Here is a 27667-nt window from a genome sequence, read left to right on the forward strand (position 1 = left end):
TACTTTAACCGGTCCTTAAACCATCTGTAATAGACCTTTAGTCCCTACGCTTAGGTAGGAGCATTAAGGATGTTGGAATCGTGATCAAATATAGGATGGAACTATTAACAACAAAACAAAAGCTCGTTTTGTTCCCCACAGCGCTTCTCCCCCTTATGACCCATAGGGGGAGACAAATGATAGCCTCCGAGAGCGCGCGCTTGTACGTGTGTGACTAACAACTAGAAACAGACCCGAGCAATAGACCACAGAACAGGTATCGTTTGTCTTTACTTATAGTTGTTCGAACCGGGTTTAAAATAATGAGAATTCAATTAGGATTTGTAACTGGGAAGAAAATGCCCCTGTGATGATTTAAAGGGGGTATAAATGTATGCGACAAACACAAATGTCATCCCAAAGCATTTAACCATGTCTAGTTTAGGACCTTAGAGAATACAAAAAATAAAAGGGTTATGTAGAAAACCCAAGTCCCACTTTGAGCAAGCACAAGGCAACAGTGAAAATAAAAAAAACTCTGTGTAACCCCTGCTTTCAGCTAACCAGGCTGGGCGTTTCTGTCTTTAACTGAGGTGGGGACTGATGGGGACTGGGAAAGACAAATGCCTTTTGGGGGATTAAATTACATCTGGTCTGCTCAGACAGTGGGGGCTTGTGAACAGCTTTCATGGTCAGCGGGGTTCCTGACTGTCTGCAGTAGACTTTAGCTAAAGCTCACTTCAGTCAGTTTTATTTATACGGCACTTTTTTTTATAAACATTTGCTAATAAGAACAAGTGAGTTTAGTTCCCCTTAAAAGGAATTGCTTAAAATGATTGATTTTAATGATTGGTTACATATATTTAAATATGAACAAAAAGTCTAGCCATTACAGTCACTGTGATGGGTTAAATGTATTAGGAATATTTTCCAGGAAAAGTAGTTGGTTTGTTGGCTGTTCTATTTCAACATAATCCTGATTCAAAATTTCAGGGAAGAAAAGTGTAAGATTCCTCGTTAAGTCCTTAAATACTGTGTGTCTTCTCATGAGCAACTTGCCAAATTCTGGATTATCTATCCGATTAATGCATTTGCTTTTGACTTTGCTACACTGCAGCCATGGGTTCTGAAGTCCTGCGAATGTGGCTGCCCGGTGATCGATTACTCCGGTCTGGCCTATGCCGTCAGTTCACAAACATTTGCTTGCAGTGGCTAGAGAAAAGGGACATGTTAGAAGCTGGTAGGGCCGCGGAGCCGTGCGTGTAGTCGGGGTAAAAGACACCCTCTCAGAGATGGGCTACGTAGCCCAAAGAGGAAAGAGACGAATCTGAACTGTGTCCCTACAAAGTGGTCTTGGCGTGGTGTTTCTGGGCATTCGTATGCAGGAGTTATTTAGTGTTTAAAATGTGGGAGATGGTGGCGTTACCGAGAGCGAGCTCTCCCTTCCTGTCGTCTAGGACAAGATGGCAGCAATGCAGGCGAACTGTGCATGATATGGATTTATAAGTCCATAACATGTTCAGAGAAGCCCTGGATTATACTTATAGTGACTCTATGTGAAGGTAAGTGATTAATCGACGGTCTTCAACAGTGATATTTTACCATAACCTTTGAAATGTTGATTGGAATGTGACGTAATACAAAGTCAGAACTTAGCTACAAACTTAGCTAGTTAGCCAGCTGTTGGCTGTAATGTTAAAGTTATTAGGCCTCAGACGTGTCATGATTTACTTCAGATGACCTAGGATGTTAACACTTTTCCAAGTTAATTTCCGTGGCGTCATTTAAATTTCTTACTCTGCCAAACCACACTCGCGGTGATGTTGCTGATAGGTAATTATTAACGTGGGTCTGCGGAGCCCAAGCCAACTGATACTGTTTGTTATGTCGATGTTGTCACGGCGACCCGTTGATTCAAAACACGTCGTTTAGGGTTAGTTTACAAGGTAACTTTGGTTAACTAACACAACATAATCCGATTCCACCGTCCTCCCATAAATGGACACTATAGTTTTAACTTGGTGAGTGCTGTTACCTCTGTTTCTTCATATACTGTTTTGACAGTAAACACTTTTCTTTTCGTTTTGACGTCTTAAACGGATACTGCAAAATAATAAATGATATTTGATAAATAAATAATAATGATATTTTTGGTCAGCAATGATCAAACTACGCATGTTGAATTGAATGTCACCAAGCTGCGCAGAATGTTGATTCCCGGTAAAGGTACCTCGTATAAAACGCTATACGACGTTGTAAGCGCGTATTTAACCTTGATGCCTAGTAATCTCAAAACTGCGAACTAAATCTAGCAAGGTCAGCAAGTAATTTCACTGTTACGGTTCGTATCCTGGATCCTGTGGCTGCAGGCTTGTTTGCTGAGCTGTTGTAGTTTACCACAAGCTGAACTTTACATCAACACACAAATTCTATATAAATAATTAATTTTAATGTCAGGCACACGTCTTTAAATTTCACAGTAGACTAGAAGCTAAAATGCACAGTCAAGGAAACAGGGAAGCCATAAAAAGAACAAATGTTAAATATGGTGATCTAATATCTCAATGCTGTTGTGGTGGTCTGGAGATGTTTTTGGACTTCTCGACCAGTTTAACTTTGAAAGATTATCTTTCCTAACAGCTATTTATATGACAGGGAACCATCATTTGGACTTCCTGCTCCCACTAAAGATATGTTGTTTGTTAAGTGGTCAAAGTGGACAGATAAGAGTTGTACTTTCCTAAGTAGAATGTCGGCCTGTGATTGGCTAATATATAATTTATTAAATAATGTTGTTGTATGGGCACACAGAAGTGTACTTCTGTTTGTTTTACGTTGCTTGATGAAAATTCCAGTGATTTACCAGCATTTGTTTACTCATTCGGTTTAAATTGCTCATTACTATCTAATGGGGAAAAAACTGAGATTTAGATACGCTAACCACAAATGTCTACAAGTGACAGTATCCACTGTAATCAAATGTTTCTAGAGGTTTGAGCTATTAAATTTTTTAGAATCTCTGTCTCCATTGCCACACTGTGTTGTAGCTCATTCTAGAACTATTACAAATACTGACAACACAATGAGTACAGTGCAGCACAGTGCTGCTATGCTGGTGTGATACTTGTTTGCATAAACGTATGTGTTAGTTTTACATGTGTTCCATTCTTTAGTTTATCAGGAGCAAGGTCACAAAAGCAAGGCTGAAGTCGACACTGTGACGCAAGTGAATTTTAAATCTAAAACAAACAGTTTGTTCCTCAATTATAGTGATACACCATAATTGCTAGCTGTGGCTAATGTTTATTGGTTAACAGGGCAGCATGACTTGGGAACATGTTGCCATGTAACGTCATGCTGCATGGATCTTAATGACTTTGGTTAGCTTGTTGTTTGTGTTATGTTGTGGCCAACCTAAAGACAGGTCTCCAAGTGTTGTCCAGATGAAAAAAACAGAACAAACCAGAAAGTTTGCCAGCTTGTAAAAAATGTGAATCAGTATTGTGATAATTCGCAGGACTCCTAAATAATAATAATAATAATAATCATCTATCTGTATCTGTAACCATTTTATGCAGAAACGCGAATCAACTATTTTTGTGTCATCATCATTATGAGCACATAGTAACTTAAACACACGATTCTGTCACTGTGTACCTGTTGCTAAGTGAGACATTTCCTTTATAATTGTCAATTGTACTGAGCAGAGCTCAACACACATGCTCCTACTGTGTGCTACATGTGATCATTCTGTGCAGTAGTAGTAGTAGCCAGTATTGTTGCTTGTGTACAGGAGCTAATCCAACAAGGATAGTCTAATGATGGTCATAAGTTCACAGTTAAAATACCATGTGGTCACATGCTTTAGAAAATAGAGGGCCTCTAAGAAAAAAAAATCTAATGATGATTATCATTCATGAGACAGGCAAAGCTGCACATTATGTAAAGAGGTTGTGGAGCCAAAGCCCCTGCTTATGGGTCAAGGAATAGCAGCAACGTGTATGTCTGCACTAGATGAATTCAGACTCGATCTGCATTTGTTATTGTCTGAGTTAAGCAGTGGAGAAGCTCATTGAGCTATTTCATGAATAACTAAACATCTTCCAAGTCATGTTGGTGCATACTGTAATATCGCAAGTAGCCAAATTACACTAAAAAATGATAACGCTTCTACTCAGACGGACCTACTCCCTCCAGATAAGGCAAGATAAGGCTGCTCATTTGATGGATGTAATACAGTGGTAATGTAGAAATGCACGTTGAGTTGGCTGATTATTATGTACTCCCAGGCAGAACTAATTTAATTTGTTCCCTACAACAAATCCCACCTTCATGAAGGGTTTTAATGGTTATTTTATGTTGAGTCAGTTAAGAGGTTGTCTTCTATTGTAACTGGACTGGGCCCTCATGCAAAGGATTATCTGGTTACATGTGTCCTTTTTATCAAAAAATTAATACTTTTCATTTTTATTTTTAATCATTCATGCGGATAAGCACTGTAATTAAAAGCAGACAACAGTCTTGCTTTAATTTAGTTCTTAATTCTACAGAATTTAGCTATAAAACAACTTGTGTGTCTTTAACCTATGCTAATAATGATGTTACTTGTACTAGTGTCTGCACAAATGCTTGTAAAGGGGGGGTTATGGGTGTGATGATGACGCGTCACTTCTGCAACGTCTTCACACCAACATGTTGTTTGCATAATTCCAGACCTATTACCATAATAAATACCAAGTTGATTCCACAGGAGCATCTTAATGTCCTTAACTATCAATTCTTCTAAATGCTGAAAGCAATGCATCTGTGACGAGTCAATCTCTCTCTAAAAAGAGCATCTAATTACTATTTTATGTGTATATAAAGGCGGCTCGCAGTATTCTTTTTAAGAGTTTGTGGTCATGTGCCATATACAGTACGTTTAGCTACCTAACAAACAAGAGATGTGACAAAGATGTGACTGTTCGATGCGTGTGTTTCAGTAAGCTGTGACATGCCACATCTTTATAGCTCACATGGTTCTAAGTATAAGCTGCACTGATGATAGTGATGCTTTGTTTGCGTTGAGCTGTGAAGACATGCCACATGGCCACAGCTGCTACCTAACTTAAGGCATGGGTGGAGTAGAGGTGCTTATAACAACATTATTATCTTACTAGCAGTAGCTAAACTGCCCATTTGCATTCGTGAACTGGAAAAGAATACAGCTTGTGTGACACATACATGAATATTCCTAAGTAAAGCACAGTAATTACATGCTGCTATATTAGTTTGTTTTTCCTCTACACCATGTGAGAGTCATCACCTGTGTGTCATGTCCCCTATTGTTGTTATATCTTAAAGCACATTTGTCAGTCAGCAGCATTTGTTCATTGTAGATTACTTCCCATGTGAGTATTTGGTTTCACATGGTGATAAAAGAAGCAGTTTTCATACGTTATCCAAAAGATCATACTACTTCACCATTTAATCATTTCAAAATTAACAGAAACCTAATTTAGATGTAGTTGATTTATGATGATATAATACATCAAAGGGATATTTCAACAAAAATGTTTTGATTGTTCAGGCGTCATATTTCTAGAAGTTATGGCACCAGAAAGCACACTCTCCATCTTCACACCAGCCAATTAGCGTCTCCACTCCCCAGACAAAGCTCATTGCATGAATATAATCTTTCATGAACACAAGCTTTTTCAGTCAGTAAACTTGGTTGGTGAGTTTATATTTAAAACTATTTCTGTACAGTTCATGTTAGACTACTTTTCTTAAATTAGATCAGTTTTTGAATGGTAATGCTTTTTTGCAATGTACAGTATGTTATCTAAAATCTTCAGAACAGTAAAACATGCAAAAAGCAAAGGGCTCTGAATGCCTTCACATTGGACACTTGTAGGTGTGTCAGTTAAACCCGTTTTATTTGGATCACTTCCAAAATTATATTTACTCACTACCAACGTGGTAGCTGTTTTTGAGTGTTGAGATAACTGGATATATTGTTTGTATCAGAGAAGATGCTAAACAGGGCCACTAAACTGAGACAGTCTGTGCAAAGAGATGTCAAGGGAATAGGTTGACCTTATCTCTGCTGCTCAGAATAGAGTCAAAGAGGTGGCTCACAGCCTTAGTGTTATCACAACACAAGTGTTTTCCATCAGGGATACTTATTTTAGGTGACTCTGCACGGGCAATAACAGCCTACACCTGACTCGCATATGTGTCCTTCTAGAAAGAATTTTTTGAACTAGTAGGCAGTAAACATTTATTGTGTTGTGCGATTTGTTTTTCTTTCTATATAGATAAAATTAATTCTGTAATAGTTTTTGATAAAGTATAGTAATTTTTGAGAATGGGTTGCTTTTAATTTATAAAGCATTGTCTATGTGTTACCCTCTGTTTATGTCTATTGGTTGCCTGGAGACCTGCAGTAGGATGCATTTAAATGACAAGGAAAGGTCAGGCAAACTTTTGAGAAGTTAGTCATCTACTGTGTGGAGGTGGATGTGCAATGGATCAGGCAGAAAGGTGAGTGATCTCAAGCGCTCTTCAGTAGAGCATGTAGCAGATCAGTTGGACAAACATTTGGATTGACAGGTGGGTGAATGTTAGTTTGGGCTGAACTAGGTGCTAGTCAGTAAATAGGAGTCATTTAATGACATCCTAGGTTTGGTGTCAGCTGTTGGTCTCCTAGTAACTTAAACATACCTCAGGCAGGGAGCAACACAAACACTGTCAACAAATGCTTTTGTTCTATGTTTTGTACACAAAACTGCTTTGTCGCTTATGTGCTACTTCATGAACTTTGCATATTAAACGGTGCAATTGTTTGCAACATGCTAATGTGGTTATTGTTATTAGGAATCCAACTGATCTGTTTCCCTTTTCTGATTCCTTGCAGGTATGGCCTCACAAGTCTTGGTCTACCCACCACACATTTATCAAACCCAGACAAGTGCCTTTAGCAGTGTGAAGAAACTTAAAGTTGAGCCCAGCAGCTGTGTGTACCATGAGAGGTCACACCCGCAGACTTTTCTGAACAGCAGAACCCTTGGTATTGTACACCCGACAAAACAAGCCCACTCATTTGTGAACCGAGACTTGGCAGTGGGTGTGAAAGTGCGCGGAGGACAAAAGTACCCCATTCAGACGGTGTTGGTGCGTGGTGTACAGAGACAACAACCTGTTAAAAGAGGAGGAGGACCAGGCCCAGCTGCAGCCCAGCAGCGGCAGGACACTGGGGTTGTCCACTTGCAGGGCAAGGAGGACCAGCACCACACAGACACATCAAGTGGGGGCAGCAGTGGAGCAACAGGGGCAGGAGGAGGGGGAAGGGGAAAGGGCTGCAGTGGAGAAGGTGAGGCAGGTGGAGAGGAGGAGGGTGACGGAGAAGAGGACAGTGGAGGTTTGAACTCAGCTGACAGCTCTCAGCGATGTGGGCTGAAACGTAAAAGTCAGGAGCTGGAAAACCGGGGGAGCACCATGCAGATTGTGGAGGAACTGTTGCCCGCCATGTTGCAAACGGCAAACGTAGGGAATGCAGCTGTGACTGCACCTGCAGTCGTGGGAGCTGGAGGGGGTCCGACCAAGCAGGGTCCAGGGCCTGGGGGTGTAGGTGCAGCAGGAGGAACGGGGGGAGGCGATGGGGACTATCAGGTAGTACAGCATGAAGTCCTGTGTTCCATGAAGAATACTTATGAAGTCCTGGATTTCTTGGGCCGTGGCACATTCGGCCAGGTTGTCAAGTGCTGGAAGAGAGGTACAGGTGAGGTAGTGGCTGTGAAGATCCTGAAGAACCATCCATCATATGCACGTCAGGGTCAAATTGAAGTAGGCATCCTAGCTCGTCTGAGTGGGGAGAATGCAGATGAGCACAACCTGGTGCGAGCGTTTGAATGCTTCCAGCACCGCAGCCACACCTGCCTGGTGTTTGAGATGCTTGAACAGAACCTGTATGATTTCTTGAAGCAGAATAAGTTTAGCCCTCTGCCCCTGAAAGTGATCAGACCCGTGCTACAGCAGGTTGCTACAGCTTTGAAGAAGCTGAAGAGCATGGGTCTGATTCACGCGGACCTCAAGCCCGAGAACATAATGCTGGTGGACCCAGTGAGACAGCCCTACAGGGTGAAGGTGATAGACTTTGGCTCAGCCAGTCACGTCTCCAAAGCAGTGTGCTCAACGTACCTTCAGTCTCGGTACTATAGGTAAGTGCAAATATAAAAGAGATTTTAGTCCATTTTAACTAAATAAGTTCCAAAACAACATAACATTTAAGATAACTCAGTCTACAAAATGTCCTCCTTTTAACAAAACAAGGAGTGTTTCCCATATTGCACTACATCCTGCCTGTTTACAAGCTACATACCACAGACTGAAAAAATGTGACCCAGTGGTGTTTACTAGTAGGCGACATAAGGCCTGTTTATGCCTCTCTTTTCTAGAAAAGAAATTATGTTCTGCCAGACTTAGAAGTTACAGTATTTTTTGCAGTTTAGTTTGGTTTAACCAGTCAGCCATTTATTCCTCACTTAGTTTAGTCGTTTAGTTCCTCAGAGGCAAGAAGATCTAAATTTTGATTTTAGAATTTATTTGCCAAAATGTGCCACCTCCTAGTTATTTTACTTGCTTGAGGTGAAATCAGAAGTTTGGATAGCGAATGGCAGTGAATTGAGGAGCATCTGTTCATTTTGTGTCAGCATCAGTCACAGTGTTTAACATTTGAATTGTGGCTTGTTAAATGTTATTATCAAATATATGAATACTGGTTTAATTTAAAACCAAACCCTGGGAGTTCACCAGAGGTAGTTATTCAACCACGTCAGTTCCTAGATGACTAACACACGTTTAAACCCTCTTTCAAACTGTGAACTGTACTGTCAATATTTGCCCGGTGTACATGCTGTACACTTTGGACACCTGATGATGCTGTTCCTGTGGTAGTGATCCATGGAAAACGCCCGATCACAGGATAGCACCGCTAAAGAGGGCTTTTTGACCCTTAATGCAAGATGTGTGTATACACAGAAATAATAATGTATGAGTTGTCCAGCTCTGTGAAATGGGATGCCAATTAGTTTTAACCTTCGTTTCATAATTTGTCTGAACAGAATGAACTTTGCTGTTGTCAGGATGGAAATCTCTGCAATCCATTGGGTTAACAAGCTACACCGACAGACGCTGCTTTTTAGGGATACAGATGGAAATTGTGATGTGAACCTCAGCCTTCTTCTACATGTATTCTTTTTGTGAGACTTTTTAAGCTATGCTACTGTCTTATAGGCATGAATGGAGCAGGATTTATGTCCTTCAGTGTTATCTGTTTAATGTGAAGCCGTTGAATATTTGCATTTGAATAATTTGCACAGTTAACCGGTGAAGAAGTATGAGCTGCACCATTCAGCACCAGCTGCACCAGATAGAAAGTAGATCTTTGTCTGTATTTGCATGTAATGCAGGTTGTAGCACGATAAACTTTGGACGAGGATTGAACAGAACTAGCATCAAGAGATGATTTGAAAAATACTCATCACTACTCTTAATTGTTGCACATCAAGCTTATTTGTGAATGCTATTGTATTGCTATAAATGCACTTTGTTTCAGGAAGGGGCTCAGAATAGAACTGTCATACTTTAGTTGTGTGTGAAAGGATGTGAACAATACAGCCGCTTTATTTGTGTCAGCCCTGTCAACCCAGAGCTTTGGTGACCAGGAGTCTCTGACAAGTCTTGCATGCTGTTGTTCCTTGGTACAGTTGTTGACCTTGAAGTGCAAAATGAAGACACAATGCCTACATTTTTTTATGCAATTGTGTTTATTTGATTTGCACCAAAGCAGACTTTATGTTGGGAAGATTGTCACATAATGTTTTTCAGTATCATATGTACCACTGTCCTTTTAGCAAATTCAGAAAAAAAACCATCCCTGCCAACGACTGAATACATATTGATGCTAAATACTTTATGACCATTGTATATTAAGTTTCAATATGGAGAATACATTGAATCAATACTTTTAAATTTATTTGGATCTCTGATGGATGTTTTTAATTAGAAAATACAAATTAAATGCAAAGTGCCTTGGAAATTGTTGTCCCTCTGTTGCTCGTTCCCCCTTAAAGGCATGTGTATGCAAACTGCATACTGTGAGCGAGCAGCGTTGCTCAGGCTGAGAATGAAGGGTTGCCTAAAATAGCTCATGGGACATGGGCCAGTGTGCTTTGACTTCTATAGATGGTGAAGCACTTAGACAGTCAAAATGAACTACGGATAGGTTGAAATATTAGAAAGCTCAAGGTCCACAAAATGTCTGTTTGATTGTTATGATTATGTCTAGTGTTAACAGAAATATTTAATAATCTCTATTCTATCAGTCAATGGGTTTAACATATGATCCTGCTCTTTTCATAATCTAAAAACATTTGGCCAGTGACCCTCCAGGTTTTCACTGTCAACGTTGACAATGTCTCAAAAGTCTCAATCTCAAGACTGAATTACAGCTTCAGCATTAAATTATATTTCCTTTTCTGTGCTTTTAATTTAATACATGTCCTCTTGTTGACAAAGATATAATCGAAGTGAGTAATCACCAGTCAGCCATTTATCCTCAACTTACTGTTGACCACTTGGTACCTGCAGGAGGAAATGGTGTATACTGCCTGAAGAGTTCTCATCAACTCTATCATTGGGATTGTGATTTATATTTAGGCTGTTTTCTCCATTTTGTTATGTAATAAAATGATTGTTGGCCTTTTAAAATTATTGTAGCCTGTATAAATGAGACATATTGGTAGAGCCTAAGGCAGATGTGCGTTGCACATTTCATTTGTGAAATGTTCATAACCGCAGCAACTGGACAGTTTTCAGTGGCCCGAGTCACTAATTCATCATAGACGAAGTAAACGTACTAGTCCTGGTTGTCGACAATGGACCCATACTTTTATATGGACCATAACCTGTTGGTTGTTTTGTGTCCATAGATGGAGTCAACTGCATTCTATATTCCCTGAAAATTAGGTCTGGCTGTTTTACAGAATGAGCCTGTGCGTGCTGTGATCCTGTGGGTGCGCAAATGCCCCCCCTATGAATTGTGTATTTCTCTGGGTTAGTGGGTAACCAGTGTTATATAGCTAAGATACTTTGCACTCTGTTAACAGATACCTTGTGTCTTTTTTACATTATGTTTATCTTGTTAAACTAGATGAGAACATTTTGCTTTTAGTGCCAAGTCAATATCTGTTTACAATTTTCTATTCTTATGTTAGATTTTATGTCTGAATCATTTCCATTCAAGTTTAAGTGATTATTTCAAATTTGTGTTTACATGTTCAAGGCTCCTTACTGATTATGTTTAAGTGTTTGTTGTGAGTGTGGCATCACATCATGCAACCCCTCTGCACCCTGCTAGATATTTCTAGAAACAAGATTGTTATGATGATGGTAGGGCGGATTTATTAGCAGAGCAACAGGGAATCCCTATAAGAATGCATATTGGTTGACTTGTACAAATTTGTTATTGCATTGATTAAATTTGTGCAAAATTAACTTCATTGGACTTGTTTAAATGTTGTTGTGTACAATCCTGTAGGGAGAAAATGGTAATGGAACAGTGAGGGTCTGGAGTTCAGTAGCGTAGTGTGCTGGGATCCACCTGCTTCCTGGGTTGTGTTTTTAAATTGGGGTTCAACAGGAAAAGAAATACATGATCTTTTTTTTTAATGAAATGCATGAAAATTCTTTAAATTCCTTTTGTATATTCAGACATGTAGCTGGCATTGATACACAAAGATATTTAACTGTTTACTGTAAATTGCAACACAAAATGTTGCTGTTTATCAAATTAGTATTTTTGTTTGTGCAACATTTAGAGGTACTGTCATGTGGGTTCTAAGAGAAAATTGAAGTGTTTAGGGTAAAAATCTGTTGCTGGAAAAAGCCTACAGAGTTTAAAAACATTTATATTAAACTGCCTCCATGTCTGACCACTGAGTGGTTACCATCTGTAAACACGTGTGAAGCCTTGCGTCCTCAATCTACGGTCTGGGCAGATCAGAATGCAAGTGCTAGCCTGCCTTTACTACACTGCCTCAGTGTTCTTCTGAATAATGCAGCATGCCGTGAGTGTGTGTGGGACCACGGTTCCTGGAAGAGACGGGCAGCAAAGCTCATTTCTTCCGTCATGGAGTCACCATGTTGTCAGTTTGTCTTTGTGGCTAAGCTTACGCCAACTGCAGTGTGGCCCAATGGAATTTATGTATTGGAGGAAGGACTGTGTAAGCATGCAGTGACAAGTACTCTCCCTCCCAATGTGTAGCCACTGTCAGTATGCCGTTCAGTGTATAAGCTGGTTTGATGCAACTTAACACTTGGTGAGGACAGAGCCGGGAAGATCACAGGGCTATTTCTGGAGTATGAGATAATGGCCATGAATAAGAAATAGACAGAGATAATTTCTCTGCTCTGTCATAGACCTTTCTGCAGATAGCATTCACATCTGCACTGCCGTTTTTTAGGTTGGATAAAGTAATATCCTTCTTATGGCCTTGCTTACAGTCAGAATGTGAATAATGACTCTACCTGTGCAGCACAGATTAGTGTTTGTTTGCGTGGAATATTGGGATGGATGTTAGGAAAAAGATAATTTCAACTTCTGCTTTCAGAAAATGTGCTCTAGTCATTGTGTTTTTTGCAGTCTGCCCATGCTTGTTTGTCAGAATCAGAATCAGCTTTAATGCCCAAGTTTGCACAGGACAACCAAGGAATTTTATGTGGTCTGACTCCGTCTTTGTTTCCTCTTGTGACAAAAAAACCCAAATTATTTACATTTTGTGACTCTATCATAACATTGCCTTTCTCCCCAATCTCTTTGTGGTTGAGGAAGAAACAAACAGAGGAAGGAAAAGATTTGATGGATGAAAGGAAGCAGTTGTTTGAGGTGAAGGAGCAAGCCGTTGAACCTGTTGACCAGGGAAATCTTTTTTCAATGGCCACACAACAGTAAATAATGCAGATTTCATGAAACCATTGCATTCATTGTTACCATCATGCAGACTTAGCAACAAATTCGTTGTCTGTTGCCTGATTTTACTATATTAACATTCAGGTCTATGTTTTTTCACCTTTTTTTACCTACCTAATTTTAACATTGAGCATCTTTCCAATTCAGTACGTCACTGTAAGTGTCAACGTTTGTTTCACAAAGTGAGCTGTGAACTGGGAAGTTTTTTTGTTTGTTTTTTTTTTAGTTTGACAACTCGGGCACAGAAAACAGTTTTGAAGGTGGGTCTTTTTTTTACTCTGATTCCTCTAAAGCTGTTAACGATAACACACAACTTTCTATGGAAACCTTTGAACATAGTGACATTGTAGACAACTCATGTCTCACTCATAGTCATTCATTTCCAACTTTTAAACAGCACAGTATTACCAGTCTGCAGATCTGATGTGCACTCGCTTGTCTGATAAAAGATAGTCACCTTTTGTACAGACACATTTACAGCACATTAAATCAGCATAAATGCTGATGCACAAATTTAGATGTTTTCCTAAACCATAAAGTTTAGATTGCCTTCAAATCAACTTGTTTATGTATTATGTTACAAAATGCAGAATGTCTAGAGGTTCTAACTATAACATTAACCCGGCACGAAGCGTCTGCTCTAGCGTTCAGTGGTCCCTCAGTCTGTGCACATCATTTCCTCAGGCTGGTAAATAGTTTTTCTGTCATGGGGAAGGCAGTGAGACTTTAGTTCCCCCAACATTACAGGAAATAGAGAGACAGACCTGGGGAGAAATTAGGTTTTTGTGATTACAAGCCTTTTAGCACGAGTTGTTTGGTTGATATAATCTGTAGGAAACAAATGGATCAATAATGGTGGGTAAGAAGAGATATGATTCTGCCTTGAGTGGTTTTATTCTTCGCACAGCATCAGGATAATAACGCTACTTGAACTATCCAACAAATAATGATTGTTGATATGAAAAGCTTTCTTCAGCACTACTGAACTCTACACACGGCAGGCAGTGTGTGTGTTTTTAGTCTCTACTTGACCAACTCCTTTGATGCAACTTAGTGTTGCTTCGGTTGTACAGTACCAGTCAGGTATCGTATCCAGATGAAAGCACGGCTGTGTTGAAACGTGCCTTCGTTGTCTCTCATTACGTCTCCAGGGAAAACGTGTTTCTTATAAATAGGACATGCCTGTGAGGCTGAAATGGTTAGCATAGCTGCCTGGACGGCTTGCTGCTGCCAGGCTGCCTACTGCACCAGCTGTTGCATCCATTTGTTTGGACCATGTGATAAAATTGTCTAAAACCTATTTTAGCAGGTCTTAGGTTTACTGTTGCTATCCCCATGTAGTTTCTTCCAACGCCATGTGCTCGCACATGCATCCAAAGATGTCACAGGCTACGTGGCTAATGCATGCTTGCATCACGACAGCACAAATGTGAGCTCGTGCCTTTGGCCTTTTTAAGGCTGAATGACTTTTTATGTTGGTCAGCTTTGTTGAAGGTATATCTTGCTAGTATGGTGAAGGGATGTGTAGAGCATCTTCATCTCACAAGTTTCTCTCAAGCAATTTCAAAGCTGAGCTATTCTGAGCAACGGAAAATAAGGGTATAATTACTGTTCAAATAATCAGCGCAGGAGGACTGTGACTGTGTATGCAACGTGATGTAATAAAGCAGTGTTGCTTTCCCCCTTGTCTGACAGTCACTCTAAGGAGTTTGTTCCTTTCAAGGCAGCACAGTGACTCGTCCCATAGGCATAGACTTTGCCTGTCTGTGCTTGGGATTTTAGTGCCTTGAGGTCACTCTTGTACAAAAATACTAAAGCATTGTCCCCACTTCACGCTGCCAGTGCACCGTCACAGTTTCTGAGCTTTGTGTTGTGGCCTAAACAGAGTCAGACAGTTGTCAGCACGTCTTACCTATATCAGTGCTGACAGTCCTGCGTCATCACTAGCCAGCCCTGTGATGTGGCATTACAGTGCTGTTGAGGAGTCACTGGAAGAGTCACTAGGGCAGCATATAGGTGAAGATGTAGGATCTATGCTTCTTATTTCCTATGGACCTAGAGCAGATACAGCAGCCTGAGAAATACCTGATCGCACCTGGGCTGACCTGCTAACCCACTGGTTCCATCTGTCACTGCTACGAACAAAACAGGGCATTATTACAAGTCAATTGGATCTGTTATACACCAATTAAGACCCAAACCACACAAGGCCCACAACCATAGCCATGCCCACAAGTGATTTAGATATTTAAAATAATACTATTATCGGTTGTAGATAATAGCAAGCAGCTGTATTTTCAACTTGAGAATCATAGTATTTTCATAAAATTGTGGTAGTTTAGATGTTAAAAACAAACTCTGCCCTTATTTTGATAATTTTTGAATTGTCTGACCCATTTAATGCATTTCATTGTTTTAATATGCAATTGTTAACCACTCTTTAATAACTCTCTTTTTCCCCTCTTTGTACAGGGCTCCAGAGATTATTTTGGGATTACCGTTTTGCGAAGCCATAGACATGTGGTCCCTCGGCTGTGTGATAGCTGAACTTTTTCTGGGCTGGCCTCTTTATCCAGGCGCCCTGGAGTATGACCAGGTAAGAAACAATATTCTCACTAATTACTTTTAGTTCCTACAGGCTGTTTTCTCACCATTTTAGGGGGCAGCCTACGTGTGCTTTCGTCCTCAGAGGTATGCGCTTTGCATTTCATCATTTCTTTTCACTGCCCACGTGGCTGTGGAGGGAGTGTTACACTCTCACTAGGACAAGTATATGAAGTTGTCACAGCATGTACATGTTGAAAATCTGTTATTTTAATCTGAAATCCATGGGACTCTAGGCCTAACACCATTTTAGGTGTGCTGAAAGGATTTTCTGCATGAACACAGTATGGATAGGAGGGAGAGGAAACCTTTGAGTCTGGGGAAAGAAAAAATTCAGTGCATGGTAAACTGTTTGAGTGAAGGATGAGACAGGGGGATCAAGTATCTTGATGTAACAAATTAGTGCCGTATTTACTGAACCCTTGAAGTACTTGTTCTGAGGATTGTCTCAGCTGGTGTCTGTGACCGTGACACAGAGCCAAATTTGTGTGATTGATTGTATGTCTGAGGAGCAGGCGGATATCTGCCCCTCCCGTTGGAACCCTGACAGTGTCGTCCCAGGACTAGACTGATCTGGGCTTACATTGAGCGGCTTTCCCCTGTCCTGGAGCCCCATCTACTTAAAGCCTGCCAAAGGAGCTCCAGTCAGACCCTGCTCTGCCGAATGCAGTATCCTACATTACAGCAGTCAGCCTTGCCGCACACTGCACTCATACCAAAGCATATTTATGGCCTGGCATAAATTTTCACTCTCTCCAGGACGAAGACCGGAGAGCTAACTCAACACCTCCAAAAGATATTTAACTTGAGCGGCAGCACCAACCAGTCAGCATGTTGCAAAGCAGCTTTAGAGATATTTGGGGGAAGCTAGGGGCGTGCTATGGAATGATGAGGGTGGATGAGAAAAAATGGGATATGCTGAGGAGGTTGAGACAATGAAATTAAATGTAAGAAGACAACTGAGAATTGACCGTTATAATGCACTACAACAGTTGTATTTGAAAGCTTATTATCTGTATCCATAAGACTGAATTTGAACTTGTGGTGCATTGTGGGAGAGGGTATGAGTCATTAGACTTTAGTTGTTTTGGACAGGAATGTTTGTGTTCTGAAATTGTTAGACACCCACCCTCATATGAGAAACACCTTTTTTTTGCCAAGCTAACTCTCTGCTGGTTGTTTTATTTGGTCATGGAATTGCCAAGTGAAGGTGATTTACAGGTATTGAAGCCAAAGTGTTCAAAAACACCTTGTAAAGTGAAACACTATGCCCTTAGTAATACACATGTAGTATAATACAGTAATAATCAACAAAACTGAACCTTGGAAGAAGTAGAAGTCAGAAGCTGAGCTCATGTGCTCGATTGAATTAGATTGTACACGTGTTCCCAAAAAAAGGTGGGTAGTGAGAGCTTGAAAATAGAAAGGTTGTAATTTGTATTACCTAAAATAAGTTACTGACTGATTGTATGTCAGTAAACAGCTAGGCAGCTGACTGCTGGTGAGGTGGCATCCGGGGGCCACAGGGTGATCTGTCTTGGCTGTGGGCTCCCCCTTCTATCCCATATTCTTCCTCTTGACTTTCTGCAAGGGGTCTTATTCCAACCCACACAGCATATTGTATTTATATCTCTGGCTGTTCCTCCTCCTTTCGTGCTCCTTTCTCTGCTAACCTCAACCCCCAGTCAGACCATATTTTCATTCAGTAGCACAGCAGCTTACCTCCTGTGACAATCTTTGTGCTTCTTCGTAACCCTTACCCTTGTCTTCTTTATGGGTCTGTCTCGTGTTTTTCTGTCTGATGTAAATATGACACCATACTATGAGAATGGAGGGCGTGTAGACACCTTGGTCAATGCTGAGAACTACTTTTCTTTATTACTACAGATGACATTGTGTTCTGTGGACCGCCATATAGTAAAGTTGGCTTTTGGTGCTTTCTGTGGGCTTTTCCTCAGGCCCGGACTCGCTGGATAGTTATGTGAGCTTGTAGCTTTGCACAGTGATCTCACTCGTTTGTGAGGTCTCTGCAGAGACACGCCTTCTGGGAAAAATATGGGTTTTCCCATCCGAAGAATTTTCCCACCCACACACACTAGTTGTGCCGATTATTGTGTGTGCTGTGTTTACGTGTTGTTGCTGAACTACAGTTGAGCTGTTGTATAGACATGGAAGTAGAGAGTTTACCCTCTAGAGATTTACTTTTATATTGACATTGTCAATAACGCTTAGGATAGTGTGGTAGGAATAATAATGAAATTGGTGGTTGACGTACATGAGCACACATGAGAAACTGCGGTAGACGTGCATGCCCTGAAAATCCCAGTTAATGCATTGCTTTATCATAACCTCATAGCCGCACAGTAACGTGAACAACCAGGTCCCACCCAGACACATTGGTCTATTTGCACCTCAGCCACAAGCCACTATAAGCTGGAGCTTTGTCCCAACATAGCGCTGCAGAAACGCTGAACCAGATCCAACTCTTTCCTGCACAATGTGTTATTTTTTTCTTGGCAGAGCCCCTCGTGGTCCCAGTGGCAAATGTCTGTGTAAAGCTAACCTAATGGTTGTTGTCCTTTACACTTGGGTGTGATTGACGTCAGTCGGTCCTCTCACTAGTCTCCTCACATAAACTTGTGTGATATTTCTGCACAACAGCGTCCCACTAATAGGTAAAACAGCAGGCAAAGCATTTGGCATTGAGACCATAAGAATCTTTTTATCAAATCTTTCTGAAGAGACGCTTATAACAGTTAAAAGTTGCACTTGTTCAGAATCTTGGCATTATTGGCAATTTTTCAGGAATGTGCCATGTTTAATCAGCATCACATGCGACAACGTGCTTATACAACTAAAACATTTTTAAAATTCCCACCAATGAAAGCAGCGTTTTAGTTTTTATTCTGCCTCTGTTCTGATCTTTTTTTATTCTTTTCCCCTTTGTTTCTACCAGATTCGCTACATTTCTCAGACCCAAGGTTTGCCAGGAGAACATTTATTGAATGCGGGGACAAAGACATTACGTTTTTTTTGCAGAGAGTCTGACTCACCTTATGCAGCATGGAGACTAAAGGTGAGCATCATTTGCACGCCTCTTAAATAGGTTATTACCATTTGTTTATAAGAACTAACCTCTTCCCATGTTTTGCTTCCCTAAAACTCAGTCATGACATTTTGCAAATACTCCCCTCCTCCCTCGGGGCAAACGCAGCTTGCGTGTCTCAATAAATAGTCTATGATTGCTTTCAGGAAAGAAATCAGAAGCATGTGCAGAAAAGCTACAGTACTTTCTTCTTCAATATGTTATTCATTGATTCATTAGCTCCCACTGCATATCCCTTAGGGTATTGCAAAGGAGCTGAATCCTCATCTGACAACGGGCTGAGTGACCATAAAACTGACTGGCTTGTTTCATTAGTTACAGAAAACAAATATTTGTAGAATTTGTGTTTTTCACTTTTGGTTCCATAGTTTGAGAGAATATATTGAATAACATGATTTCTCACACGACGACTCACTGAAGTGTTTTCTCCTGCAGTCAACAGATGAGCACGAGACGGAGACAGGGATGAAATCAAAGGAAGCGAGGAAGTACATCTTCAGCTGTTTGGATGACATAGCGCATGTATGTTCAACTATATAGTGCATAGTGACTTCAGGGCAGACTCATTTCAGTTGTTGGTTGTGTGTAACTCTGTTTTGGGGAATTACTATTTACAAAAAACATTACTGGTAAAGAAAGCCGTACCTTCCAGCCTAACTTCCCTTCATCTAAATGTTACACCTGAATAAAAACATGAAAGCTCAGGTTTCACTCAGCATTCTTCATAAAAACAAACCACAGGTGGAAATCCCCCGTCACTACTGGTTGTTGAACTTTGTACTTTTCTGAATCGGATTCTTGTGAACTTCTGGCAGTTTGCATAGGTTTATCATTCTTGCGGTGGTTTAACCACAAATATGGGACGCTGCACTTTTTACTCACAGTAAAATGTTCGTATACCAGGTGAATTTGGTGATGAATCTGGAAGGTAGTGACTTGCTAGCAGAGAAGGCAGACCGGCGGGAGTTTGTGGGCCTGCTGAAGAAGATGTTGTTGATCGATGCGGAGGAGAGGATTTCCCCCACCGAAGCGCTCAGCCACCCCTTTGTGGCGATGCAACATCTGCTTGACTTTCCCCACAGCAACCAGTAAGATCCCCGTGGCACTGAGCAGTTTTCATTGTGACCTTCCTACAGAAACTAATCCCTCCACGTGTCACCTCCTCTGCCCATAGCGTGAAGTCATGTTTTCACATCATGGATGTCTGCTGGGCTCGTCCCAGTGCTTATGAGTCAGCCAACAGAAATAAAGGCCCTTTCGTCAGACCAGTGACCACAACGACTGCTCCCTCAGTCAACCACCCCTTCAGCAAGATGACCGGCGTCCACACTCAAGTAAGGCTTTCAAGATGTGTCTGCTGTATGTGCAGAAATACCCATCAATTTTTATTTGAGCTGTCCGAACACAGCAATTACTGTAACGGGGAATTACCACATTATGCTATAACAAGAACGTGTTGTATATTAACTGTTATTTACTTAAATTTTTTTAAACTAGACCTTGAAAAAAATAGTGATGAAATATTTACCCAAGAAGTAAATAATTGACTTGCAGTGTTGTTCTGCTCATGTGAAAACCAGTCATGTAGACAATGTCTTCACCTTTATTACTTTCCTGTATGCTTACCTGCTCATCGTATTGCGTCTCTGGCACCGCTGTCATGGCAACAAAACCACGTCATGTTTCTGAGGTCATGGCAACAGTGCAAATCAATGTTGTTGCCGAGGAGAAAAAAGCAGCTGACCCTTTTTTGCATTGGATCTGTATAATATAAAATAACAGTTTGTTCAGAAGCCGTTATGCTGCAGATGAAACTGACCACTTGCTGTGTATTTCATGTAAAGCAGCATCATGATGACCGCTGTGCCCCTTGAACCCTCATTTTGTCATATTACAACCACAAATATAAATCTATTTTATTGGGGGTTTATGTCGAAGACCAACAATTATGTGCCGCTTTGTGTTTTTTCGGTTTATTCAAGGTGCTTTTGCAAAGCACTGACTGCCCCCCAGATCTTCTGTTTCTACGTTCTACCATGTGTATAAACAGTAAATCATTCTTATCCAGCCTTCTTGAAGGCTTCTTTGTTAACGCTATCACGTGCATGTGTACTGGACTACACGGAAACGCGTTTTCAGCCTAGTTCCCATCACTCAATGAATTTGATTATAGCCAGACACGAGACAACACACAAGCAGTCACATGCTTGACTGTTCACTGTATTCCTCTGACCTGACTAAAAAAAAACAAACGGAAAAGCCCTCTAACTTAAGACGTGGCAGAGATGTCACCATCATCTGACTGTTTAATGCTACTGTTGATCTCATTTTAAAATTGAGTCGTGTTTTTGTGTTTTTAGGGGTTAGCACCATCAGCCCCCTCTGTAATGCACCCAGGGATACCACTGCCAACAGGAAGTGGGCAGTTTGGATGCAGTGATTCCTTTCAGCAGGCCCTCATCTTGTGTCCCCCACCCATTCAAGGTAGGATTTGCAAACTGTGGCTTTGCTTAAGATGTTTTTAGACTTTTTTATTTTAATAATTGTCTATTCATCATCCCTTCAGGAATTCCCCCTAACACAGCTAAACCAACTGGCTACTCTGTTCGAATGGAGACGTCTGTGCCTCTGGTCACTCAAGCGCCTCCAATCCAGCCCATTCAAATCAGACCTGGAGTCATCACGCAGGTAAGAATATGGCAAGGGTATCAAATAAAGCACTAGTGTTCAGAGAGCATATGCTAAAGTAGGATATTAGTAAGTGGACATTTAATAGACATAAAACACAGAAACTTCTAATATAAAGATTGCAGATCTGTGTATACTTGCTTTTTTTGCAAACCAGTTTGAGTTTTCTAGCTTTGAGATAAGCTTGGTGTTAAGCATTTGGTTGTGATGACTGCAATTTGAGTTGAGGGCTGGGGAACCCGCCCGTGTGTGCGTTTTAACGATAATAGTGCAAATGCGAGTGAGAGAGATCGTGCGCGAGTTGAATATGTGATATTTGACGTGCTAGCTGATAGATTGAGAGTTGTCTGTTTAATAAAGGAACTGCTGTGCTCCTCTACTCTCCATCAGGCCTGGTCCAACCGTGCACAGCAGATCTTGATGCCCACTTGGCAGCAGGTGACGTCAGTGCCCCCACCGCCACCAACCACACTGGCATCTGACACGGTGGCAGGCTCACAGAGATTGGGTGACTGGGGGTAAGCAATTATTTTGTTTCAGACAGTTACAAATCACTATTATCTGTTTCTTTTTATTGCATTTATTCTTCCAGTATTGACTATTGTGTATAACACAACGTTATATTGCTTCTTCAACAAAGCTAATAAAGCCTGGCTTCTTTTGGGAATGGCTGTCTTATTTTGATACAGCATGCTTGCTTCCGTGAATGTTAATGATCGATGACTCATGCATGTCTTTTAAGACCGATGACTGAGACAGTTTTGCCAGTAATGGTGCTAAAGGCTGTTGGCTCAAATTGCAATTTTCTGTTTTCTTAATGCAGGAAAGTGCGTCCTCATGGCAACCATTACAGCTCCATGATTGCACACCCTCAGCCGTTCTTAACCAACCAAATGACCATGTCCACCCACCAGCCGATCAACATAGGCATTGCACATGTGGTGTGGCCGCAGCCAGCTGCCAACAAGAGGCCCAAGGCTTGTGTGAACAGGTATACCTTGTGCAGCAAATACACATACACCTGCACTGTAAAGAGTCTTGTCCCTTATTCATTTGAACATATTTTCTTCTGTAGGGGCAGCAACTTCTCTCAAAATACAAACATCCAAAATATAGCATGCCAGTCGCCAAAGATGGCCGATACAGCAAAGAATGTCGTGGAAGTGGAGGAGGAGAAGGCCAGATGCCCAGGTGAAGGCAACACCGTTGGAGAGGAGCAGCGAAGAGAGCGGGCGGAAGACGACGTGAACTGCTGTAAAGTGCAGCCAGACTGTGAGGAGCTCTCGGTTTCACAGAAGCAGCGGCATGCCATGGTGATCTCAGACCTGGCCAGCCCGACTGTTAGTGTTATCAGCATCAGCAGCGATGACGAAGAAGGCACACAGCAACGGCATTCAATGGGAGAGTGAGTAATTTTAAATCTTTTTTAATGTAATTATAGAATATTGGTGCCGAATTGTAGCATTTATTTATTTATTTATTTTTGTAACATTTATTTTGAATGCTTTCTGCACGCAGATGTAAGGGCAATGCTGATTGTGAGGCCTGTCAGAGCACTGTCAGTATGGAGAGAGTCTGTTCCCTCAGCAGTCCGGACAGCACGCTCAGTACAAGTTCTTCAGCCTCAGCACAGTCCAGCGCGTCACCCTGCAAACACCCCAACAGGTGACGTCAGTGTAGATTCAAGCAAAGCTTCAGATAATGTTTTGTTGCTACTCTCCAGCAAACGGTAACCTTGTCACTAAACCTTTGCCCTCTCGCAGTATGTCAGACGACGAACAGGAGAGCGGCTGCGACACCGTGGACAGTTCCCCTGCTTCAGACGCCTCCGGCCACAGCAGCAGTCCCTTCACAGAGCGGCGCTACATCGCAGACAGCAACCAGAACTGTGAGCCCCGCGTTGCTTGTGTTGCTCCGGAGACTGAGCCCAGCAAGCCTGCCGTTCGTACCGTCGTCGTGCCTCCAATGAGGATGCAGAGCAACAACAACAACAACCCTCCTGCCATTGAAACGTCTGGCACCTCAGGTAAACGAGACTTGCTTTGAATTGACCTGATAATGTAAGTTTGGTGTGAGGGCTAAAACGCCTAAATGGTCCAGGGCAGTGTTCTATGCTGTCTCAAAGTCCATTCGGATAATACACTTGACCTGTGAGATTGGATGAACTCAGAAGGCAGGCAGGCGAGTGCATCAGTAGGTCATAGTAGCTCAAAGATCCAGTCACCACTGCTGTTGTCTGCTTCACAGGTCACATGGGTTGGGATTACACTGTCTTAGTAGGCCACAGAAGTTCTCACAGGTGATTATGGGTGACCTGCTCTCATATCTGGAGTGGACTTTTGTTTGCTGTCAACATTACTGACTTAGACTCCAGACTGACTGTGAGAAGCCCTGTGTCTGTCTCACTGTGCACTTTATAAAGCCACATAGGACATGCGTAACAGCCTCAACAGTTTGAATGATCTAAAATAAATATTAAACATTGATGCCAACCAGAAACATCTCGGCTGTCATAGACAATTGCCGGATCAACTTTCAGGCATTAAAAGGGAGTTACGCATGCTGTATGTAGGCTCTATAACAGCTGTGGTGGGTGGGACATCACTCGTCTTTTTCAGCACCAGCATACGTTTAAGACTGCCCTTTTTATAGCGTCGTTGGAAGCGAGGGGTTCAACTGTAAATCTTCACAGCATCATAGCAACTCATCTCACCTTTCAAGCAAAGGCTTCTCCCTTTCCAACTCTCAAAATATTGCAACTAAAGCCCCACATTAAAGGGCAGACTTTGCTATTCCTGTGCTACCATGTGTATTTATAGCTGGTGGCCTGACCCCACTATAAGCTCTCTGAATATGCTTACTTACTCCCCCCGATCACCCAAATATTTCTATTTATAATCCAGATCATATTCAGAGGACAGATGCCACTGTCTTTAAATGTTTGTTGGCCTGTCAGTGATTTCAGCTGTTTGATCAGTTTCAAAGCCTCCTGCCACAAATGCTGTCATTTCTATGGTTGTAGTTGGATTCCATCTCTGGTTGTGTCTCTTTTTAACTCCTCTGTTTCCTCACATGGTTATATTGGTAGTGGGACATCGCGATTTCCTGCTTAATCATCTCCCCCTTCCAATCTCCTATCCATCCTTTTTTCCTTTTTGACTTCCTACCTCAGTCTTGGAGTCATCATGCCAGTCCAAGGGGCGCGGCATTCCCGGGCGACAACACCACCACTCCACCCCCCTCCTCAACAGGCCACAGAAGATCACCCCTGCATTCCAGCCCCAGCAACAGCAGCCAATAGGCTTTGGGCAGGTAAGCACCTGTAGTCACATACTGTACATTAAGGATAGTATATGAAACACGAACATATCAGAGTCTGTGTCTTTTTGGACAATTTTAGCAGATATAAAACATGTAGAAAGCTGCAAGTATTTCATTTTTATGTCAAAGCAGTGACGGTGGCCGATGACTTAAAAACATGGAAAACAGCAGCATCTAGTGGCTCAAAAACACTTAACTTAGTTGACTAAAAGCTGGAGGACTTGCTCAGCCAGATGGTGATGCTCTCTCTTCTAGGTGCCGCATTTTGGTTCCTGCCATCAGGAATGGAACGGCAACTTTGGCCACCGGAGACCACAGGCCTATATCCCTCCCACCATGCATGGCCACACGTTCACCCTGTCCCACAGCAGCCCAAACCACACTACGGGCCCCCACCCCCACCTTGGGGGCCACCCGCACTCCCAGCCCACCTTACTGTCCTATCCCACAACTGGTCCCCTGGTCACCGCGGCGCCCGTGGCCCACCTCCTGGCTTCCCCTGGAGCCTCCCGCCCCGTCCTCCAGCCCACTTACAGCCTCTCCCACCCAGCAGGCATCGTGCACCAGGTCACTGTGGGCATCAACCACCGGCTGCTGCCCTCGCCCACCTTGCACCCCCAGGGTCAATTCAAGCCCCTCTTTCCCCCGCACTCCTACATTGCCTCGCCTGCCTACACCAGTTTCCCTCTCAGCCCTACCAAAATAAACCAGTACCCTTACATCTGAGCACGGCTGCCCAGATAAACCACCTGAGGGCTAAGCGAGGAGGGGGAATTTTATCTTAAACCATAAACATGGTTTTAGTTTTCAAAACCATGGCACAACCGCAGATAAACCAAGCTATTTTTTAAATCATGTAGACTTGGGTGTAATTAAAGTTCAAGCTTTAAAAATATTGAGTTCCAAAAGTCGAGGTGATTTGGGCAAAAATTAAGAAGGAAATACTGTATGAATGATTGAATGAAAGAATGAATGAGTAGTTAAACTCACACTTAATGTGTTTTGCACATTTGATATATCTTTGCATTGGATCTTCTACGAATACTCCTCAAAACAGGTAAATAATTGGGGTGGTGTTGAATAGTTAGACTTTGCACCCCTGATCCCAGCTATTTTTCTATATTGCCTTCTTATGTGTGCAAGACACATCCATATTTGTAAAGCCATCCCAGTCTCTAGCTCTAGATTGACAGATGCACATGTCGTCCACAGTATATGTTGTACTGCGTTTGAAGTATTTGTACCTTTTCGGTGTCCTTTGGTGTTAGCAATGTCTTGTCAATTAACCGATCTAAATAGGGTTGTTCCTCACGCTGCATGTGGTCTTGCATGAGCAAAAATGTAAACGGAAAGATGCATAGACGTTGCTCTTATTGTTTGTGTCACAAGACTCGCTGCATTGTATAACTGTCCCCAGCCATAGTGCCTTACATATTTGAAGTTGTTAATGTTACTACTTATATATGACTATATACATGAATATTAATGTACTGGACTGCAGCACTTGAAATTCCAATCAGTCGATGCATCCTATGTATGAGTCTATATATGCACACGTGTATATGTCCATGCATAGCCTGCATGGATGTGATGTATCGCGGATAGCGGTGCTTATTTTCTGGAGTCGGTGTATCTTTCAGTGTGTAGTGAGTTACTTTTCGGTTCCCTCTCGATGAGCGGCATGCTTTGCTGTTGCGAATGCTTGCTGTTTTCATTCAAAATGTTTGTTTTCGTTTGCCCTTTCCCGAATGAACTAGTGTACAAAGTGCAAGTACTGAGTATTGCTTAATATTTGATAATCACTTTCTATATAGTGAAACTCTTATTACTAACAGTATTTGTACTGTTTGATGAAACTGCAATACAATCTAAATAGTCGTTGATTCTTTTCCTTTTTTGTCTTTGTATTTTCGTTTTGAGTGTTTTCACTTTGTTTCGTAGGTGTTAGAAGTGTGGTGGGCATGGCTTTGATTAGGTAAGGAAAAAATGCTAATTAATTCATGGTCTGGAATCTTCTAAGCCTGAGCAAACCATGCAGTATTTGATATACACACATATAAGAACATATATTATAGAGCTAGACTATTTAGTACAGATGCTTGATAAGGTGTGAGTTAACTGTGTGCAATTCTCTCATTTATGCATGTGTGACAAAGTTAACTTTTCCCTTTACATTATACCATTTGTTGAAGGCTTAAGGCTTATCGGTGTCAACTGCTTATTTTCTACATTCCGTCAGGGAGGATATAGACATATATATATACGTATATATACATATTCTATATATATGGTAGCATCAGTCTATGCACAGTTTCTTCAGACAGTATTTAGACCCCCTCACTTCTTTGTGTACTTGGTGTTTATGGTTTGTTTGGTTCATATTGTTAACTTTTAATTCGATAGAAATCAAATTGCCATGTTGCCCAGAGATCTACACTTAGTAGTTCCTAACCCAGAAACGTATTCAAAATGAAAAGCTCATGTCTCTCACTTAGAATGAATTATTTAAGGTTTGCCTTAGAAGCCCCTTTGTTGGAAAGGACAGTTGTAAGTTATTCATGCTTGCCTCACCTGGAGTTGGGCAGACCTTCTCAAGTTCTGCCAGACTGGGCAGGAAGCATCTGCCATCTTTAGGTGGAACTTCAGATCTTCCATGCGGCCCCAGTCTGAGCTTTGATCTGTTCCTTCAAGCTTGCTCAGAATTGTCACCTGAGGCTTGAAGCCAGTCGAGCGTTAATTGAAACACTGGGCATAAAGGCACGGGCTGAATACTTTCTAAAGCAACTGTGTATGTCAACATGCTGTGTGTGCAGTTTTCTGTTAATTTGACTAGTTATGTGTGTGGTATGTTGTCTTTTTATTTTCAAATGAAGTTGCTTGTGCAGCACCAAAGACTGTAATTCATTTCCTGAGCAAGGTAGCTATTCTGTTTGCTTAGACCTCGGTTATACTGTAGT

General features: G+C 41.6%; 1 protein-coding gene across 4 annotated transcripts; it reads left to right on the forward strand.

Annotated features, from left to right (window-relative positions):
- Positions 1–1181: 1181 nt before the first annotated feature.
- Positions 1182–26593, forward strand: hipk3b (homeodomain interacting protein kinase 3b). 4 transcript variants are annotated; one of them, XM_055507201.1, is made up of 16 exons: positions 1183–1541; positions 6878–8180; positions 15464–15587; positions 18552–18671; positions 19137–19223; positions 19605–19789; positions 19876–20035; positions 21062–21185; positions 21268–21389; positions 21780–21907; positions 22213–22380; positions 22465–22794; positions 22908–23054; positions 23153–23410; positions 24557–24701; positions 24966–26593. In XM_055507201.1, exons 1-16 carry the CDS (start codon positions 1469–1471, stop codon positions 25434–25436), a joined length of 3945 nt encoding a protein of 1314 aa, XP_055363176.1. In that variant the 5' UTR covers positions 1183–1468; the 3' UTR covers positions 25437–26593. The 4 variants fall into 4 exon arrangements, with proteins under 4 accessions (XP_055363172.1, XP_055363176.1, XP_055363173.1 ...); XM_055507197.1 differs by having other exon boundaries at positions 1182–1541; positions 22213–22794; XM_055507198.1 differs by lacking the exon at positions 1183–1541 and adding an exon at positions 1850–2000 and having other exon boundaries at positions 22213–22794.
- The last annotated feature ends 1074 nt before the right edge of the window (positions 26594–27667 follow it).

Source organism: Betta splendens, chromosome 3, assembly GCF_900634795.4.
Source record: "Betta splendens chromosome 3, fBetSpl5.4, whole genome shotgun sequence".
NCBI classification, from domain to species: domain Eukaryota; kingdom Metazoa; phylum Chordata; class Actinopteri; order Anabantiformes; family Osphronemidae; genus Betta; species Betta splendens.